This window comes from Microcaecilia unicolor, chromosome 8 (assembly GCF_901765095.1).
Source record: "Microcaecilia unicolor chromosome 8, aMicUni1.1, whole genome shotgun sequence".
Classification (NCBI taxonomy): Eukaryota; Metazoa; Chordata; class Amphibia; order Gymnophiona; family Siphonopidae; genus Microcaecilia; species Microcaecilia unicolor.
The window spans coordinates 214740359-214762413 of record NC_044038.1 but is presented as its reverse complement, the minus strand read 5'-3'; the positions used below and the strand labels follow the sequence as shown (position 1 = coordinate 214762413).

The 22055-nt window shown below is 43.1% G+C and overlaps 1 protein-coding gene and 1 long non-coding RNA gene across 2 annotated transcripts in view; one reads left to right on the top strand and one right to left on the bottom strand.

Annotated features, from left to right (window-relative positions):
- The window catches only part of NFATC2 (nuclear factor of activated T cells 2), a 216352-nt gene extending 196095 nt beyond the window's left edge, over positions 1-20257 (bottom strand). Inside the window, exon 1 of the mRNA XM_030213066.1 lies at positions 20004-20257. Within this exon, the coding sequence (XP_030068926.1) occupies positions 20004-20067 (64 nt within the window). The 5' untranslated portion in view covers positions 20068-20257. The remainder of the gene's footprint in view (positions 1-20003) is intronic.
- LOC115476605 lies at positions 1553-21477 on the top strand. The gene is made up of 3 exons (XR_003943205.1): positions 1553-1564; positions 8445-8449; positions 21334-21477. It is a non-coding gene; the product is annotated as an uncharacterized LOC115476605 (long non-coding RNA).
- Positions 21478-22055: the final 578 nt, after the last annotated feature.

Here is a 22055-nt window from a genome sequence, read left to right as displayed (position 1 = left end):
GATACACTTAAGGATCTCAACATGTATACTTTGGAAGAAAGACAGCAGAGGGGAGATTTGATAGAAATGTTTAAATACCTATGCATATTCAGGGGCGTATCTGGAATCCGTACAACGTGCTGCGACGTCAGACTCCGAACTGGATTCAACGAATCAGCACTGCAGCGTTACTTCCTTGCAGCATGGCCACGGAGGAGTCGGAGGAAGACGAAATATGAAGACTGCGGGTTGGACCTCGGCTGGCGGGGGTTGGGGCCCCCCGCCAGCAAAAGTAAGCAGCGGGGGAGGGTTGACGGCGGGGAGGTGGGCCAGGGCGAAATCTGCGGGGGCCCAGGCCCCTGTGGCCCCACGCAGATACGCCTCTGATATGCATAAATGCACAAGAGGTGAATCTCTTTCAATGGAAAAGAAGCTTGGGAATGAGGGGGCATGGGGTGAAGATAAAAGGGGCAGATTTAGGAGTAATCTAAGGAAATACTTCTTTACAGAAAGGGTGATGGATGGGTGGAATGGCCTCCTAGTGGAGATGGGAGACAAAGATTTGTATGGGCCTTCAAGAAAGTATGGGACACGCTCACATAATCTCTAGGGGAGAAAAAGGGATAAGTAGATGTCATGGATAGGCCTGTGGTCTTTATCGACTGTCATTTTCTCTGCTTCTCTGTCTCCCATCCTTTACTGTCTCTGGTTGCTGAGTCTTCCTAGGGACTCTAGACAGCTTCCAGAATGACTGAGGTCTTACCTCCATGGATGTTGCTTCCTGGTTTTCCCAATTAATGTTTCTCCATCACTCTACCCTAAACAGTGTCTCCCAACCTTTTGAAGCCAAAATACACCTACAATAATAAAAACATCGTGCAGAACATCAACCTCTTTGGAGCAGGTAGTGTGGACATGGGAATGCCTCATAGCCACTCTGGAGCTCATGCTTTTAGGTAGGACATTGATGCCAACTTGACTACAGCTATGTTAGAAATAGATTCTGCACCATCATTGGATACTAGGATCAGAGCTCATATGCGGATCTGGATCTGAGCATCAGATAGTGGGGACTTTTCCATGGATCCAATAATTAGGATTCTTTACAGTGCCTCTGATGTAAGCTTGGTTGTCTCTTGTGAACCATGCAGTAATACAGAATTGATCTGTACAAGAAATACAGGGGCCCTTTTACTAAGATGCTTAGGCACCTACACATGCCCACAGTGTGGAGGAGTGGCCTAGTGGTTAGAGCACCAGTCTTGAAATCCAGAGGTGGCTGGTTCAAATCCCACTTCTGCTCCTTGTGATCTTGGGTAAGTCACTTAACCCTCCATTGCCTCAGCTACAAACTTAGATTGTGAGACCTCCTGGGACAGAGAAATATCCAGTATACCTGAATGTAACTCACCTTGAGCTACTAATGAAAAAGGTGTGAGCAAAATCCAAATAAATTATTTGAGATTCTGTTGCTACTATCTGAGATTTTATATGGAGTGTTGCTATAGTGGAGGAGTGGCCTAGTTGTTAGAGCACCAGTCTTGCAATCCAGAGGTAGCCAGTTCAAATCCCACAGCTGCTCCTTGTGATCCTGGGCAAGTCACTTAACCCTCCATTGCCTTAGGTACAAACAGTTTATGAGCCCTCCTGGGACAGAGAAATATCCAGTGTACCTGAATGTAACTCACCTTGATCTACTAATGAAAAAGGTGTGAGCAAAAATCCAAATAAATAATAATAATTTGGTGTTACCACCCAGCTACCACATGGCCTGTGCAGTAATTTTATTTTTGACGCGTGTCCACTACACGCACCAGAAAATATATTTTATTTTCTGGTGTGTGGTGAAAATCGGGCGGTAACTCCAACTTGACACGTGTAGGCGATTAGCACACGGTTAATGTGAGAGACCTTACCACTAAGTCAATGGCAGGCGGTAAGGTCTCAGACCCAAAACGGACACGCGCTAATTTAAATTTTGCCACAGATCCATTTTTTGGCAAAATGTTTAAAAAGGCCTTTTATTACAGGTGCGCTGAAAAATGGATATGCACACGTCCAAAACACGCACCTACACTACCACAGTCCATTTTTCAGCACACCTTAGTAAAAGGATCCCACAGAGAAGGGACTGTTGAGAATCTTAACTTCCCTTTCACTAAAGAGATGATGTACCTGAGAATCGGCTGAGAAGTGCACTGTGACTCCTATCAGATAGCTATGCATGCCTTCCCACTCAGTGAGAAAGACATCCGGAGTTATCTGCATGCCTCTGAAGAAATATGTACAGCAAGGGGGTGCATGCATTAACACATGAGCAGCCATGTCACATGTCAAGGCTTCGAACATGCACTAATTGAACTCCTTTATGTGTCTGTTACTATGTATCCAATATGAGCGTGCATTTTTCTGTCTAAGTATAGTTAGATGGGTTTTGCTAATGTACCAAGCGTACTCTATAGATCCCATGAGCTGCTGTGAGAATCCCAGCAGTGCTTTTAATTAAATTGAACAGTCTAGAAACTTAGACAATTAAGTGAGCTTTCAAACAATTTCAGACTTGTGCTAATCAGACCCCTTTTTGTGCCTGTTACCATAGGCAATACATGGCACATGCATTTTTCTGAATAAATTGTGAATTTTAATCTTCAGCCATAGTAATTATGTAGAAGCCGTTTTCCAATGTAGCACAATTCCAGCAGCCAGATGCTTTAGTGGATGAATAATTGTTCTCCCCTCTGTACACCCTTAATTTGGAAACCAGTTTGTGTTTTACAATTAAATTATTTCAATAGCCAGAGCCCAAATCAAAAACTACAGCAGAGTGTTTAGGGAACTGCTACTTAGCCGGCGGAGTAGCCTAATGGTTAGTGCAGTGGACTTTGATCTTGGCAGCCTGGGTTTCGATCCCCACTGCATCTCCTTGTGACCTTGGGCAAGTCACTTAATCCTCTGTTTCCCTAGCTACAAAAACAACAAAAAAAGCTTGATTGTGAGCCCTCTAGGGACAGAGAAAGTACCTGCATATAATGTGTACAGCACTGCGTATGTCTAGTAGTGCTATAGAAATAATTAGTAGTAGCAGCAGTAGCAGAGAAAAGGCCAAAGCATGAGTCAGCATAAGGAATGAATCAGCAAAACAGCAAGGCTTGCTAAAGAAGATCTGAGGTCATTAGGACAGCACCCTATGAAATGGACACTGCATTATTTAGATGATTTTTATATTGTTTATCTTTCACTAATTTAATTGTTTGCACCCTAGTGGGGGAATAGGTTAATGGTCAGAACAGCTGTCTGAGAATTAGGGAAGCCCAGTACAAGTCCCAATACTGGTCCTTGTGATCTTGGGCAAGCCACTTAACCCTCCATTGCCTGAGGTATAAAATTAGATTGTGAGCCATCCGGAGACAGGAAGATACCTACTTCACCTGAATGCAACTCACCCTGAGCTACTGCTGAAAAAGGTGTGAGCTAAATCCAAACTCCATTACCTACAGCCCTGAAAACCATTGACGAAATAACTAACTTTCGCAAATCTCTGAAGACACATCTCTTCAACAAAGCCTACAAAGAGAACCCTTAGCCTTACAAAACTACCTCACCAACCACCAATTATAAAAGCCCACCTTCTATACTAACCTACCTAACACCTTCCTTCTCGCTTCTTACTTAATCTTTGGACATTACCTATTGTATCTGATATTCCGGAATGACAATGTCATAACAAAACTCTGTAAGCCACATTGAGCCTGCAAATAGGTGGGAAAATGTGGGATACAAATGCAATAAAAATAAAATAAAATATTACAAGTATCAGGAAAGACTTTAAATCACTATAAACTCTCCTAAAATATTCCTAAGCCTTTTGAAGTTCAAGACACACCTATGCTAGTAACTACTTCTAAAATGTTCCTTTTTGGACAGGACAGACCTTCATGTTGCATGAATATATTCCCACCCAACCATCCCTTGTGCTCTTCCAGAGCAGAACGTGGGTTTCCAACCTCTTGTTACCTAGCTATAAGGCGCTTTTATGCAAATCTGTTTTGGTTCTTTTTTTGCTATCATGATATGAAAGAGCAGAGGATCAAAGAAGAGAGAATACAGGCCAAATGGCAAACTGTTGGCATGACAATCAGCCTTCTAGGAAAATGGAGTTAACTGGTACAAAGTGGTCATGGTTAAAATAGTCATGATTTGGACACGTGTAGGGTAATGCTGGGAGTGGGGTTAAAAGCTTGGATGGAGGATCTGGAGAGAGCTGGCATTGGTTTGGGTACTGGGAATTTATGTGAACTGGATGAAGGACGTGCGCTAGATGTAATCTACTTGGACTTCAGCAAAGCCTTTGATACGGTCCCCCACAGAAGACTCATGAATAAGCTGAAAGGGTTGAACTTAGGACTGAAAGTGGTGAACTGGATAAGAAACGGGTTGATCGACAGGTGGCAGAGGGTGGTGGTAAATGGAATCTGCTCGGAGGAAAGGAAGGTGAGCAATGGAGTTCCTCAGGGGTCGGTGCTGCGGCCTATTCAGTTTAATATATTTGTGGGAGAGGTTGCTGAAGGGTTGGAAGGAAAGGTGTGCCTTTTTTGCGGATGACACGAAAATAGCCAATAGAGTGGATACCCTGGAGGGAGTGGAAACGATGAGAAGGGATCTCCGAACGTTAGAAGAATGGTCGAGGGTCTGGCAGTTAAAATTTAATATACTCTTCAAATTCTGGGTTTTCTGTGAAATTCGGTTTCTAATCACTCAACTGATAAACCATTATGGAAACCAATAATTAATAGACTAATTACAAAGAAAAAGAAAAACTTATTAGTTTAAAAATTTTTTCACTTTTAAACTAATAATTTTTTTATTTTTCTTTGTAATTAGTCTATTAATTATTGGTTTCCTTAATGGTTTATCAGTTAAAATTTAATGCCAAGAAGTGTAGAGTGATGCACTTGGGGTGCAGAAACCCAAAAGAGAGATATCGGATAGGAGGGGAGAGATTAGTAAGCTCGACTCAGGAGAGAAACCTTGGGGTGTTGGTGTCTGAGGATCTAAAGGTGAAGAAACAAGGTGATGGCCTTGGCCAGAAGGATGCTGGGCTGCATAGAGAGGGGTATAACCAGCAGAAGAAAGGAGGTGTTGATGCCCCTCTACAAGTCATTGGTGAGGCCCCACTTGGAGTACTGTGTTCAGTTTTGGAGGCTGTATCTTGCTAAAGATGTAAAAAGACTGCAAATGGTGCAAAGAACAGCTACAAAAATGGTATGAGATTTGCGTTGCAAACCATACGAGGAGAGACTTGCTGACCTGAACATGTATACCTTGGAGGAAAGGAGAAACAGGGGTGACATGATACAGACGTTCAGGTATTTGAAAGGTATTAATCCACAAATGAACCTTTTCCAGAGATGGGAAGGCGGTAGAACTAGAGGACATGAATTGAGGTTGAAGGGGGGCAGACTAAGGACTAATGTCAGGAAGTATTTTTTCACAGACAGGGTGGTGGATATGTGGAATGCCCTCCCGCGGGAGGTGGTGGAGATGGAAACGGTAATGGGATTCAAACATGCGTGGGATAAACACAAAGGAATCCTATTTAGAAGGAATGGTTCCACTGAATCTTGGCGGAGATTGGGTGGTGACGCCGGTAATTGGGAAACAAAACGGGAGCTGGGCAGACTTCTACGGTCTACGCCCTGATCGTGACTGAATAGATAGGGATGGGCTGGGGTGTAAATTTTAAGAGGCTTCGATGTTAGCTTCAGAACTTTTAGTACAAGAAGAGTGCTGGGCAGACTTCTACGTTCTGTGCCCTGAGAAAGGCAAGGACAAATCAAACTCGGGTATACATATAAAGTATCTTGTTGGGCAGACTGGATGGACCATATAGGTATTTATCTGCTGTCATTTACTATGTTACTATGTAGAGCAGTTGAGGAAAACAAGTGAGTAGACTTGATGGATCAATTAGTCTTTCTGTCATTTTACTGCGTGACCATGATATATATATTATATGGTTTTTTATAACAAGTGCAGACTTATTAACATGCATACATATTATATTAATTTTCAGAATGGACGTTAATTTAGATACAGCACCATTTGTACATCCTAAATAATTGTAGACTGAAGCCCAGACAAGGCTCTGAAAAATCACACTGATCTGTTTATAACTTTAGTCAAACAGACCTATGAAAGGCAAAACATGACTTTCGGAAGCTTCCCTGCTAGCAGATCACAACTGGCATTTCTCGATAACAGAATAAGCTAGCGTAAAACATTTTACAGCATCAGGTGTGGCTTATGGCAATGTCAGTAATTAAACTGGATGAAAGCTGTATTTTATTTTAACCACTAACGTGAAGAGGAAAAAAATTTTAAGAATGAGTTGAGTACCATTTGTCATCTAAGCAGCTCATCTTACAATTAGAAATTCTTAAAACATTGCGTAAGTCGATGATTGTCAGCTTGTGAAGCTGTATGTTGAAAAGCCAAAAACGAAGATAATTTACTAGCAAGTTCTATGAAACGATTTCCCCCTCCCCCATCTGCACAGTATTTAATAAGCCAACAGCAGACATTTATTTACCTAAAGAGTATAGCTTTGATGCCAGAGCTGCAAAAATATTGAAGGTGTCTAAAAAAAAAATGTACGAGAGTAAATTCATCTAGAAACGGGCAAGTATCCCATAAGCCAACCTGTGCATTTCATACACTGGTTGAAAATAAAGTCTAGGATTTATGTATTTACAGAAGGTCAGCTCAGGAATTTTGCAGCCTGTCAAGCCAGGATTAACCCTTTTTTTTGTGCTCTAGGCTAACTGCGTGTTGCCCTCCTCCTTCCATCATAATATGAATTCATTTTAAAGTTCCAAATGGGGTCCCCATGAGATTCTGACTGCAGAGGAGGAATCAGAAGGTAAGAAAACAATGTGGGGGAAGAATAGACTTCCAAAAATACTAGGACTAGGGGGCATGCGATGAAACTACAGTGTAGTAAATTTAAAACAAATCGGAGAAAAGTTTTCTTCACCCAACGTGTAATTAAACTCTGGAATTCGTTGCCGGAGAAAGTGGTGAAGGCGGTTAGCTTAGCAGAGTTTAAAAAGGGGTTGGACGGTTTCCTAAAGGACAAGTCCATAAACCGCTACTAAACGGACTTGGAAAAATCCAAAATTCCAGGAATAACATGTATAGAATGTTTGTACGTTTGGGAAGCTTGCCAGGTGCCCTTGGCCTGGATTGGCCGCTGTCGTGGACAGGATGCTGGGCTCAATGGACCCTTGGTCTTTTCCCAGTGTGGCATTACTTATGTACTTATGTCCTCTACTTGGCTCACTTTTATTACATAGAGCAGTGATTTAACCTATTGTGATGTCATAGTGGCTCATTCCACCAATAAGAGCCAACCTCATTAGTGATGTCACAATGGCTTGATTGTATAGAATGTTTGTACATTTGAGAAGCTCGCCAGGTGCCCTTGGCCTGGATTGGCCGCTGTCGTGGACAGGATGCTGGGCTCGATGGACCCTTGGTCTTTTCCCAGTATGGCATTACTTATGTACTTATATATATATGTGAGCAAGGATGACTCTGGTTTCCTTTTCCCCTACTTTTCTTCCTACCCACAGTTGATTTACAAGAGCAAAAATCTACCTTGGGAATCCTTGTATATCTGAGAGGGTCCCTCTTAAATATTTGGGCCCTAGGCCAATGCCAGCCCAAACATTAGGCATAACTAGATGACTGCATTCAGTGGCAGCTTCTTTGGAGCGTCAAAGGGCTGCTGCAGTCTAAGCAAAATAATAGGTCCCGAGAACCACACAAACTCAATGCACCATCAACACTTACTTTAACCTGCATTTTTGTAGGATGTTTCTGTGATGATCATGATTGTTGAGTTTAATTATCAAACTTTTTGGAGGGGGTGAAATAAGGCCGACATTTCACCTAGGATGCCCACTACCCTTGCATTGGCTCTGCCCTAGGCACATGCCTTGTTTGCATATGCTTTAATCCAGCCCTGCAGCCTTTAGGCCATGGTGGATATGAGGCCATTGTGATCTTCCAGTTTGTACCAATAAGATTTAAAGTAGCCACTATATATTTTATTGACATGACCCAGAGAAAATTGCTGTTTTTATGGTTACATTTTATCTTCTTTTTTTTCAAGGTCATTAGTAAATACCCTGTATAAAATTATGAACATTAAAAAATATATTTTAAACATTAATACCTAATGGAAAGAATTTAACATAGGCCATATTGCATTGGTACATGATTATGAGATCAAGCAGCACTTAATTCTAATAATTTGGGGCTATTTAAAAACTTTTTTTTATAATGCAACTACTACTACTTAACATTTCTAGAGCGCTACTAGGGTTACGCAGCACTGTACAAATTAACAAATAAGGACAGTCCCTGCTCAGAAGAGCTTACAATCTAAAGGACGAAATGTCAAGTTGGGGTAGTTTAGATTTCCTGAGAAAAGGTGTAGTGATTAGGTGCCGAAGGCGACATTGAAGAGGTGGGCTTTGAGCAATGATTTGAAGATGGGTAGGAAGTTACAGTGTTAAGCATGTACCAGGGCATATGGAATCCACACAGTGGCGTAGCAAGGGCAGGGCAGTAGGGGAGGTCCACCCCGGGTGTCAACGGGTGGGAGGAGGGGTGCTCTGCTGATGAGTCCCCACCAGCTCCGTCCACCCGGCAGCTGTGTGGTGCGGCACCTCGTGTCTGCACTGCTGTAACTGTAAGAGAAGAAAATCGCCTCGTTGGCCCTTCCCTCACTGTGTCCTGCCCTCAAGGAAATAGGACGTTACATCAGAGGGTGCGACACAGTGAGGGAAGGGCCGATGAGGCGATTTTCTTCTTTTACAGCAGCGCAGAGTTGCACGAGGTGCTGGCGCCGGGAGCTGGTAGACAGGTGGGGACTGGGTCGGGGAGGGGGGAGATGCCGTGTCATGCCGGGGGGGGGGGGGGGTGCCGTGTTGCCCTGCAGCTGAGGGGGAGTCATCGTGTTGCCCTCAGCCGGGGGGGGGGGGCACGCACAGCAGCGATCTGTCCTGGGTGGCAGTGAACCACAGAACGCCACTGAATCCACAAGACATAAGTGATTCCCAACCCAGTTCTGAAAAGGCCCTTAGCCATTTGGGTTTTCTGGATCTCTGTAGTGAAGGTGCACAAGAGAAGGTAAATCACTCTTGTGATTATTCATCACGGATATCCTGGAAACCTGTTTGTAAAAGACAATTTCAAAAGCTACACTACTGCAAAATTTCTTGAGTGGTTATGGTACAACAAATGCTGAACATAACATGGGTCGGACAATTGCAAATTCTTTTATAAAGGCAGGGCTTTTTTTGAAGGGGTACTTGGGGGTACTGAGTACCGGCACCTTTTCCATTGTCTGCAAAAATTGACCCATGGTCCCCAAGTTTTAATGAAAGAGCTCAGGCTCTACACACCAATTCAGCCTTGTCATAGATTTTGTGACTGGTTGCAGGGGGCCTGGCTATTATGGGGTGGGTCCCCTCAGTGATCACCCCACCCCTGAAGGGTAGCCTGGCATTTGAGTACTGGCACCTTTTTCGCTAGAAAAAACGCACTGTATAAAGGTAACTAACTACAGAAATGTGTGGTGATGCCATCCAACCTCTGAATTTTCAAAGGGAGACTCCCCTTTGAAAATGCGCTTGCAGGCTGCAGATGCAAAGTGCCCGTGGCTTTGAGGAACTCCGTATTTTATAACTTGCACTGGATGTTGGTCCTGAGTCAGACTGGGAAGAGCTGGGTCTGGAGACATTTTGATGTTCTCCATTGCTGAATTGCAACCAAGGAGGGACCTTTTATTACGGTCACATAATTTTGCAGCAAATATGTGCTTAAGTGACAGCAGTTTTCTAAGGGAAAGCTTATGCTTGTGTAGCAAAATGCTATGTAGTTCAGGAGGGATCAGGAACACGGACCATTGTATCCTGAGGCAGGTCATCGATATGACGGCCATCGTTGGTGTTGGTCTGCATGTAAAACTGATCTGTATGCTGAATTGACCCGTACGCTGTAACATCAGATAAAGCTAAGTAATATCTGATGCTTATTTCAATGTATCAAAGTGTTTTACTGTAAGAAAGAAGACAAAAAATAAAAAATAAGATAAAAACGTAAAAAAGGACATCAGATAAAACCCTGTGAAATTAAAAAGAGAGGTTTTTATACGGAGGTTTTTTGGCCAATGATGAAGAAGCCCAGCCCCCGTGGTCTTTAGACTTGCTGGGGGCTTCTTGAGGCCTTTTCCCTCTGTTTTTGAGTCAGACCCTCAGATGCATTTCATTAAAAAATCTCCTAAATTTTCTAGATGGTTAACCTCTGTTTTCTGCCAGTGGCGTAACCAAGGGTGGGCCCAGGCCCACCCAGAAGCAGCACACCTATGATGTGGCTGGCAGGGATCTCCAAGCCCCACCAGCCAAAAACTCCAAACAACTGTCCCTCTTGCATACCTTGTAAATAACAGATCTTGGCCTGCAGTGAGCAGTGACAGATACATACTGCTCACACCAGCCCCACAGTCTTCCCTCTGATGTATTCTTGCCTATACTGAAACAGGAAGTTACATCAGAGGGAAGGGTGTGGGGCCAACATCAGCAGTGTGTATTAGTTGCTGCTCGCTGCTGGTGAAAATCTGCTATTTAAAAGGTATGTGGAGTGGGGGGGGGGGGATGTTTGAGAGGCCATATGATATGCAAGTGACAGAAGGAGAGACCAAATCACTTGTGGGACAGGGCAGAGTTTTTCTGCCCACCCATCTTGGGCCCAGGCCCACCCAGAATTGGGTGTCTGGCTACGCCCCTGTTTTCTGCACAACAAGTGACTTTAAAATTTACCCCCTTGAGGGGTGGCTTAGCTTATTTAGTATTCCTTATTCCTCTTCTTTCTGCATCTGGAATATGGAATTGGAGAAGGGCACCATGATGAGGCATGGTTGGTCGTCATCTTGTCCATCTAACTTGGGTAAGACAACCACTTCCAGTCTTAAGACTCTGTTGGCTCAAATCAGTTTTGAGTAGGCCCATTAGAGATCTCTGGGCTGCTGCCCCCTACAGGCAAGCACAATGATTTGTACAATGGTGAACTTGAGGGAAGATGTTATCATGGTGGGCTACTGTTAAAATCGTTTGTTTTACTGTTAACCCCAGTTGTTAGTAACTAGGTCTCATTGCATAAAATAGGACCTGTGCTAAAATAGCAAAAAGCAGTAGTAAAATAACACATCTTAACGGTAGTCTACACTGATAATTACACCCCTGAGGAGATTTTTTTTTCCTTTTTTATATCACCTTATTTCTTTTAAAGGAAAGTTAGGTTTGATGTTCTTACTTTAAAACAAATCTTTAAATATCAGATTGTAAGATTACATTTTGTTTACACCTCCTCCCATACATCCATGTTATGAACAGAGAGGCACCCTAACCAGGTCAACGTAATGTAATTATTAAAAACAGAGAGAGTGCGCAAGACAGCAAAATGAAGATCTGGGTTACTAATTTCTTTGTTTATAGGATTTTATTAGAACGGTAATTACCTTTATTATTATTAGTGCAATTTTGGTTCCCTTCCGAGACTTTTCAGGTTCTTGCAGGTATAAATACTAAAATGTGGAGACATGATGCTCTATACTAAAGGTTTAGCAGACCTACTAAAACTGTCCAAATGTTTGCATCGATATTCCACAGCTTTCAGGTTGCAACTTCTCGGGCACTTATGCAGTTTGCTTTTTAAAATGGTTTATGTTCCACTTATTGATATATTTGTATTTGGTTGAATTATTTTGGTTGTTGGGGTTTTTTTTAATTTCATTTTCTTTGGCAGCAAACGCATCAGTTTAGGCTCCCAGCTCTCTGTCCTTCCTGAAGTTAAATGGACAGTACTGGGATCTGAGAGAGGGCATTTTCGATATGAAGTCTAAGTCCAACATTGGACATTTTGCTCAAAATGTCCAGAATCTGAATGGCAAATATAGCCATTTTCGAAACAGTCAAACATCTCTTCCCCCCCCCCCCCCCTCCCCAAATGTCCATTTGCTGGATACTTTTGTGCTCTGTGCATTTATCTTTTTGGTCCATTTTTGAGAAAAAAAACCCCCACCCAAGTGAAAAACGCACAAAATCAAACCATTGGGATGTAGGAGGATCCAGCATTCTTAGTAGACTGGCCACACAGACATCCCAGCAGAGCAGTAGGGCACCATAGGGGGCACTTCAGTGGACTTTACCTAAAAGCTCCTAGGTACGTATCTCACTGTTACCCCCTTAAATTGTATGGAGAGTTCTCCAAAACCCACCAAAAATTTACACAGCACTACAATAGCCCTTATGGCTCAGGTGTCACCTATATGTGGGTACAGTAGGTTTTTGGTGGGTTCCGGTGGGCTGACACGTCCACCACCAGTATAACAGATGGATTTTGGACCTAGGTCCCCTTCTCTACACTGCACTGACTACTAGGCTACTCCAGAGACCTGCTTGCTGCTCTAATAGGACTGGCCAGAACATCTGAAGCTGTGATAGAGGCTGGTATGTACTGTTAATTTCGCATCTTTAGGGGGTGGGAGAGGATCAGTGACTATTGGGGGGGGGGATCATTCCTTTATTCCTCCAGTGCTCATCTGGTCATTTAGGGCTCTTTTTGTGGCTTACCCATTATTAATGTCCAGACAGTGGTTGCAAACAACGTGGTAGTGATTTATATATAATGGAGGAAATAGCCTCTGCAGCCCCGGTCAAAAATTATTGTGTTCTGACTCACGGGGTGAGATCTTCATTGGCTAAAAAACCTCCTTTTTGGTGTGTGCAATTAAATTTCCATGTTATGTTGTACAATTGTTATTTAGTCATGTATAACTTGATGTTAGAGCCAGGGGCGTAGCCGGACTTTGGCGGGAGGGGGGGTCCAGAGCTGAGGTGAGGGGGGCATATTTTAGCCCCCCCCCGGTGCCGCCGACCCCCCCCCTGCCATTGCTGACACCCCCACCATTGCTAACCCCCCTGCCGCTGCCACCACCAACTTTGAACCCCTCCCGCCACCAACCCTCCCCCGCTGTTGGCGTCGCCTACCTTTGCTGGCGGGGGACCCCAACCCCCACCAGCCGAGGTCATCTTCTTCCTTCCTTCCTTCGTTCTGTTTCTGAGTCTGACATCCTGCACATTGTACGTGCAGGACGTCAGACTCAGAAACAGAACGAAGGAAGAAGAGGACCTCGGTTGGCGGGGTTGGGGTCCTCCATCAGCAAAGGTAGCAGACAGTGACGGCGGGTTGGCAGTTGGAGGGGGGTTGAGAGGGTCATCATCAGGGGGGTCCAGAGCCAAATCTATGGGGGTCCCTGGTTAGAGCATAAAGCACTTATCTTAATAATCCGACGGGGTCCCGTTTTGCCGCTTCGGCTTTGTCAAGGAAACAGACCTCGTGCTTATGCTGATATTGCCTCCCTATCAGCTTAAGCACGAGGTCTGTTTCCTTGACAAAGCCAAAGCGGCGAAGATTAATAAGATAAGTGCTTTATGCTCTAACATCAAGTTATACATGAATAATTAACAATTGTACAACATAACGTAGAAATTTAAATTGTACACACTAAAAAGGAGGTTTTTTAGCCAATGAAGATCTCAGCCTGTGAGTCAGAATGCAATAATTTTGCATTCAGGGCTACAGAGGCTTTTTCCTCCATTATATATAAACTAGTAAAAAAGGCCCGTTTCTGCGTGAAATGAAACGGGCGCTAGCAAGGGCTCCCCCCTCTCTCCGTTGCTGTCTCCCTCTCTCCCGAGTCCCACGCCCTCCTTTCCTGCCCTCCAGGCCGTCCTCCCTCTCCTCTCCCACTCCCCTGTAACTCACCACTTTGTCCGGCGTTCCGGTGGCAGAAGGAGAGGGGTGAGTGGAGGGTGGGAGCGGCGTTGACGGCGACGACGACGGCGATTGTGGTGGGGCCATTTGTGGAGGGGTGGTTGGAGGTTAGCTGGGCCTTTGTGGTCACTGTGGGGTTTGTCGGTTGAAGCCATCTCTCTCTGGCCATGTCTCCGCCCTTGATGTCATAACATTAGACGTGAGGGCGGGGCTAGGAGACATGGGCAGAGAGAGATGGCTTCGTTTGGGCATGTCCTCGGGCGGTTTTCTTTGTTTGGCAGTCTGCAGCGATTTGTTGGAAGGGGAGGAGTAGGGAAACACGCTCTGCGTGTTTCCCTACTCCTCCCCATTCGTTCTTTTTCGTTTTTTTAAATTGTTCCGCCCTCGACATCATCACGTGTGACGTGAGGGCGGGGCACGGAGACATGGTCAGTGTTGTGGCTTCACCACCATGAACTTACGAACCGGTGTCTGAGTGCCTGCAGTGACGTCAGTGTCTTCAGAACGTTGAGGGTGAGTTTTATTATAGTAGATAATCACTACCACGTTATTTGAAACCACTGTCTGGACATTAAGAAATACTTGTATCAAATATTGTGGCTGAGTCCTATTTTGGAGTTAAAGTTACTCATTATTAAAACAGGTCTAGGTCAAAACATCTTAGTTTTAGTCATGGACGTTTTTGTTTTGTTCCATTATGGCAGAAAAACACCCAGGTGTTAGGAATGCCCAAATCTGCCCCCCCCCCCCCAATACACCCCCCTTGTGATTTGGATGCACTGCAGATGAAACATATAGATGTCTACTAAATACGTTTTGAAAATAGTGATTTGAATGTTTTGGCAAGCAAAATGTCCAAATGCTTCTTTATGCCATTCTTCTATTTTGAAAATGAGCCCGATAGTATCCCTGCAATTACCTGATCGAAGACTTGCGGGGGGGGGGGGGGGGGACCTCTGAAATAACACTGCCAGACAAAAGGATACAAATGAAAACAAGTGTTTATTTAATTGGATCCTGAGTTGAGGAGTAGCCTAGTGGTTAGTGCAGTGGACTTTGATCCTGGGGAACTGGGTTTGATTCCCACTGCAGCTCCTTGTGACTCTGGGCAAATCAACCTTCCATTGCCCCAGGTATAAATAAGTACCTGTATATACTATGTAAACCGTTTTGAATGTAGTTGCAGAAACCACAGAAAGGTCCCTTTCCCACACCTCTGCAGTTCAAAAAGCAGCCTCAGCTGTCAAGGTATGAACACAGTCTGTGGGTCTGAAATCACTTCACTTCACTTCATTGGCTCCCTATCCGTTTCCGTATACAATTCAAGCTCCTCTTGTTGACCTATAAGTGCATTCACTGTGCAGCCCCTCACTACCTCTCCACCCTCATCTCTCCCTACACTCCTTCCCTAAAACTCTGTTCACTGGGCAAATCTTTCCTAATTGCACCCTTCTCCTCCATCGCTAACTCCAGACTCCGATCCTTCTATCTCACCGCACCTTATGCCTGGAATAGGCTTCCTGAGCCATTACGTCTAACTCCATCCCTCGCAGCCTTCAAATCCAGGTTAAAGGCCTACCTGTTTGATGCTGCTTTCGACTCCTGACTTGTAGCTTTTATCTTATCCTTATGGGTCCTTCTGTCTGTCCTTCCCTTGTCCTTTTTGGTCCTGTCTGTTTGTCCTGATTTAGATTGTAAGCTCTTTTGAGCAGGGACTGTCTTTCTTCTTCATGTTCAATTGTAAAGCGCTGCGTAGGACTGGTAGCGCTATAAAAGTGATTTATAGTAGTAGTAGTAGGTCTAGGTCTGGTACTAGGGTCTGGTTTCAGCCAGATCCCAGAGCAAGGCTTGTCAGCCTCAATCAAGAATCAAAAGTGGCTTACCTCATCCAGGTCAAAATTCTTAATTATAGGTTGTAGTGACATGCCCCCAACTCCTTCTGGGCCCCCTTAACCTCCATCAATCCCTGTCTTATATACGTCCTGGTTTAGGCTCCACCCCTCCTTTCAACTCACTTCCTCCTGGCAGGACTAATGCTCTTAAAGTGGCTCAGGCTGTCTATGAGAATATTCTTAAGGATGAGGGGCAGAATTTTACAAACTCCATCACAATCCTGTTCCAGTCTTATGGAAAAGAATAAGATATTTTGCCATGGCTATTGATTTACAGATTTCTCCTACCTCCTCAAAAAAAAAAAAAAACAATTATATATGTATTCAAGAAAATGGTCCTGTATATAGTTAAAACCAGAGAGAAAAATTAATATGTGATGTGAGTTTATTAGGGTGCTAAACTGAAATGTCCTTTGGAATTGGAAAATGAGTTATTTAGGATTTGATGCTCCCATAGCAATGGGTTTTGTCACCCAGCTGCAGAAGGGATGGCGTGGGGAAGAATGGAGAGAGTAGAAGAAGTAAATCGATTTTTTACTCGTTCCAAAAGTACAAAGACTAGGGGGCACTCGAGGAAGTTACATGGAAATACTTTAAAAACAAACAGGAGGAAATATTTTTTCACTCAACGAATAGCTAAGCTCTGGAACTCTTTGCTGAAGGATGTGGTAACAGCGGTTAGCGTATCTGTGTTTAAAAAAGGTTTATACAAATTCCTGGAGGAAAAGTCCATAGTCTGCTATTGAGGCACACATAGAAAGCAACTGCTTGCCCTGGGATTTGTAGAATGGAGTGTTGCCACGATTTGGGTTTCTGCCAGGTACTTGTGACCTGGCTTGGCCACTGTTTGGAAAATAGGATGCTGGGCTAGATGGACCACTGGTCTGACCCAGTATGGCTACTCTTTTGTTCTTGGGTATAGGCTAATTGGCAGTTTCTGGTTGATCTTATGTAACCAAACATATATGCAGACACACATAAAACACTTAAGAAGAGGGTAGTGGAGACATGAGAACTTTTGCTGAAATTACCCAGTGAAGGAAACCTTTAGAAGATGAAGAGCAGAGACCGGGCAATTTTATTGCATTATCTTTCTGGTAATCAAATATTAATAAGCCTAACCAGGAAATTTGTCAAAAGGAGCAAAGAGAGGCACCCACGATTTGGAAAGATCAGTTGTAGTGGTGGAGAATTTATAGGGACAGAGACATCGAAAGTGTAGCCAGGTTTTGATGTCAGGGGAGCAGACCTTTTGTGAAATAGGCATCAATGAGAAGCTGACAGGATGATCCACATAGGCGCAATTTTATTCAAAATCCCCATGGGGGAACGGCGGCTGCTCCCCTTGACCCTACCTAGCTATGCCTCTGAGCGACATAATATGAGTGAGGAGGTTAGGGCTCACATTTAAACTGGGACTGTCATTTTGTGTGCGATAGCTTTAAATCATAGTTCAAGAATTTGAAAGCTTCTAAATAAAGAAATGAAGGTTAACAATCAATTCCTAGGTGAGATCTTTATACTGGATTTACTTAATACTCCTTTTGTTAATCTTTATTTCTATGGTAACTTCCTCACCTTGCTCAAACAATCCCCCCCCCCCCAAAAAAAAATCATAGACTTTAAACTTTTAGATATTACACATAACAATAATAACCATCTTCACACTGTTTGGGGGGGGTCAAAATTAGGCCACAGCTTCATTTATTTTGAACATTAAATGAGCAAATAACAACTTCACCTGAGCTACATATAATAGAGCAATGTTTTCACCACCCGCACTGCTCGTCCAGACTGCTGAGCAGCTCGTGACCCTTAGCCCCACCTTAACAGCTAAGGCTGATCGATGGCCTGGACCTCCATGCAATTAGGCTGGGTCAAATGACCCCCAATTAGACACTTGAACTTGTAGCAATACTTGCACTCATGGCTGATCCCCTATGAGCCAATGTCCCAGCTTGGGTCTCCGCCAGCTGTCACAAGTACATGAAGTCCTCCTGAGCAGATAACAATCAAATTGCTACAGGATATAAAGAAAATTAAAATTAAATGGGAGGGAGGGGAAAAGAGCCGTCTACAAAAAGCATGGAGCTGCTTTAAATATTGCTTTCATCACCTGCCCATCCCAACAATTGCCAGCCAATCATGATCAAGGAATCTAGGTGAGTACTTATTCAAATTTAAAGGGCCAGTGAGGCTTGCCTGCCTTGCCCCACTGCTTGCCCATCCTCCCAACTCCCCCCCCCCCCTCATTGCCCTATGCATTGGACCGAAGATTCCAGATTTCAGCTCCCCACCCCCCCAAGATCAATCAGATCTCCATCCAGGTGAGTTGCCCATCCCTCACATGTGCTCCATCTTAGCACACAAACATGGCAACCATGCTGTTTTATGCAAAAGTTTCTAAAGTATCAGCTCCTCTTCGCAGACAAAAACCCTGGAAGAGAACTAGGTGTGCACTGCTGCTTTAAAAGGCTGCATTTCCAAACCATTCTACAGTACATACACCTTAGAGCTCAGACTATGAAGCCTCTTTCATGCATATTCATTGTGGGTTTCCTGAAACCCTGAGTGGCAAGGGGTACTCCAGGACTGGACTTGGAAAACACTGGTCTGGGGGGCTCAACAGAAAAGTGTAATTTGAGTCTACCAACCACATCTTCAATATTTGGTTGAAGAAAGATCTTGCTGGAGAAGTAGGGATGAAGACAGAAAATCCATTGTGTTCGCCATGTAAGACACTATTCAGGTTTAGTTATGAATTTTTTTCCCTCAGGCCCACTGATATCGCACACATACTGATTCCTTTTATTATTCTAACACTACAGTACCTGGTGCTATGTGCTGAATCCCACATCATATTCTGAAATAATTCCTCGTCTTGAAATTCAATAGCCAAAAACAGCAAAAAGATGACACACAAAAAAAGAAAAAAATACATAAAAACTGAAAATAACAAAAAGTGAATAAACCAAATGAAGTACAAAATTTTTTTTGTGTGTGTCTATTTTTCTTTTTTTTTTTTTTGTACTCCATTTGGCTTATTCACTTTTTGTTATTTTCAGTTTTTTTTTTTTCTTTTATTTTGGTGTCATCTTCGCTGTTTTTGGCTATTGTTGGTTTTTTTTTTTTTTTTTTTTGCGAAGACTGGTTTCTTCTGTGTTTTGCACATTGTCTTGAAATTCAGCAGAATATTCCTCAAGACCCCCTCCTGGCGTTCCTATATGTCTACCCGGAGCTAAACTTTATGAAATATGCATGGTGACTCATAAAAACTTTGAGTCTGCAAAATATTCAAGCAGCAATGTGGGGGATATTTGGAAGTCCTTCCTATTTAAGAGCCTTAAAAAAGCATTGAAACATCCCTATGACTACAGAAAAGTCAATAAAGTAAATTATAGGACACGTGAACAGGTAAAGGTGAGCAGCAGATTATAAGGATATGGAAGTTGTCGGTGTAAGCACAAACCCTACATTCAGAGTATATATTCTGACATCAGGCAAACTCCTCCTCCTCCTCTTGGCTTCACTTAACCCTTCCAGCCCTTGCTTCTAACAACCCTTTACTACTTTAGTAATTATCCGTCTTACATCACTCAAGGAAGCAATGTAAAAATGCATAATGCTACTTGCCATTGAATAAAGAGAGGGGATAGCTCACAGATCGTTATAGTATTCACGTACAAAAAAAAAATCATAGTCTTCTGTTACTAATAATTAATGGCTAAACCTTAATCTAGCTGCGAACGCTGGATTGTATTTCTCTAAACTTGCAGATTCACTGTAGTTTGCCACCGCAGTCGGTCTCATAAGAATCTCAGATGCAATATAATCTAACTGGTCTCATGTGGTCAGTTTTAACACTGTTCTAGCTCATGAGACTGACAATCAGCTGATTGTAATATATCCTGTAAAAGTTAGATAGAATAAAAGCTAAAGCAGGCGATGATCCGTCCGTGACTGAGATTTGCAATATTAGATTCCTGACTCCCCGTTCAAAGGATTGTTTGTTTGTTTGTTTGTTTTTTTGCCAGAGAATGCGTTTAAAATAAGAATCTAAAATGAATTTGTTCTACATTCTTGAAACGTGATCCTCAGCCTTAAGTATTTCAAGTTGTGGAACACTTGCTAACTTGAACAGTAGATGGACCAATAAATTATGCTACACAGAGCCAAATTATTAAAATGACAAAACCCTTCAAAATGTCTAAGAATATGCGGGAAACGTACCTTGATCCATAGACCTCATGATGGGGTGGTAACGGAGCAGTCTGCAGCCAGCTTCTCTATGCATTTGGAGAAATTAAAATGTGTTCAACGGCAGGAAAAAAGAAAGCTTCTCTGAATCATATTCAACCAGTGTTGCTTCTTGGAAGGAAAATAAATATCATCTACCCTGGTCTTCAGACTAGGATTGAAAAAGGAGGGATCCGGACAGCTCTGAGGCTGTGCATTGAACAATCCCCCAGTGCTGCCGTCTGAGACCTGGGTTATTGCAGAGGGAAAAGCCACTTCCTTCCCAGTTCTGAGTGTTTATAGTCTTTCAATGCTGTAAAATAACGGGATTCCCTCACTGTTTCCTCCTGTTTATCCCATTGCTATGGGAACCCTTGGATCGGATCCATCTGCCGAACTGAGGGCTTTCCTGCAAACTTCACACTCAGGAATCCATGACGTCCCCTAGCTGAGAGCCGAGGCTGCTCTGTGGCTTTTTTTTTTCAGTCTAGCAGTACAAACGCTTAATTGTTAAGCAGAGAACTAGGAGGCGAGCGAGTGAAATAAGCTTTATGGATGGTGGCAGAGACCTGACGAGAAATACGTGTGTGTATGTATGTATGTGTATATATTACACACACGTATTTTTCTTCTTGTCTCTGCCACCATCCATAAAGCTTATTAGTGTATTAAAGCTTAGATAGATAGATAGATAGATAGATAAAAGAGCAAAGGTTTTTAAGAATCTGGTGGGCATTGGGCTCTTCCCAAAACGTTCTCAATGCCTTTCGACATCATTTGAAAAGGGATACTTTGATATCTGCTTCATTTTCAAATTCAGCAGTGCTTCTGTTTATAGTGGACATGTAATGCAGAGAAAAAAAGCTTAAATGGTGTTTGCAGCTTAAATTACTTGCCTTGCCAAACCCAAAGTCAAAGTGGATTACATTTCAGAAGCAGTAGGTATTCCCTTGCCCTGAGAGTTTAAGAACATAAGTGTTGCCATACAGGAGCAGACCAAAGGTCCATTAAGCCCAGTATCCTTTTTCCAACAGTGGCCAATCCAGGTTACAAGTAGCTGGCAAGATCCCAAAACAGTAAAATAGATTTTATGAAGCTTATCCTAGAAATAAGCAGTGGATTTTCCCCGTCCATCTTAATAATGGCTTATGAATTTTTCTTTTACAAAGTTATCTAAACCTTTTTTAAACCCTGCTAAACTAATTTTTTACTACATTATCTGGCAACAAATTCCAAAGTTTAATTACACCTTCAGTGAAGAAATAGTTTCTCCAGTTTGTTTTAAATTTACTACTTAATAGCTTACAATTTAAGGGTCTCAGAGGTCCTTTTACTAAGGTGCACAGAAAAATGGGCTGCACTCGTGTAGGCGCGTGTTGTGGACACACGCAGATCCTTTTTTTCAGCGCTGCTTGTAAAAAAGGCCTATTTAAAATGGTTGCCGAAAATGGACGTGTGGCAAAATAAAAATTGGTGCACTTTCATTTTGGGTCTGAGACCGCCAGCCATCGAGTTAGCGGTAAGGTCTCACACATTAACCGTGTGGTAATCATCTACGCACGTAGAATGATGATTACCACCCGGTTTCTGCCGCGCAGGAGAAAAAAATTATTTTCCAGCGTGCGTAGCGGATGCACATCAAAAATGAAATTACCGTCAGGGCCACGCGGTAGCTGGGCGGTAACTCTGAATTAACGCATGTTGGGCGTGCATAGGCGCCTACATTGCTTAGTAAAAGGGCCCCTCATTTAAGTGCTCTTAATACTAAACTACGTTAAGCGCTAAGGCATGCTGAACACAGGAAAAAAGGCTTAAGCAATGAGTATTTTGCAGTAATTTGCCATCAGCCTGCGCTAATCACTAGCTATTTTGTCGGCATTTTTCAGGAGGGGCTTATCAAGGGCAGGGAATGGGCATGGAAGTATTATCCAGCTGGCATGTTCACATTAACACATGCTAACTGGATAATGCAAAGTTAACACTAGAGCACCGAACACCACCGAAATAACAGGCGGTAAATGTTCCTATGTTTACTTTTATTCAGGT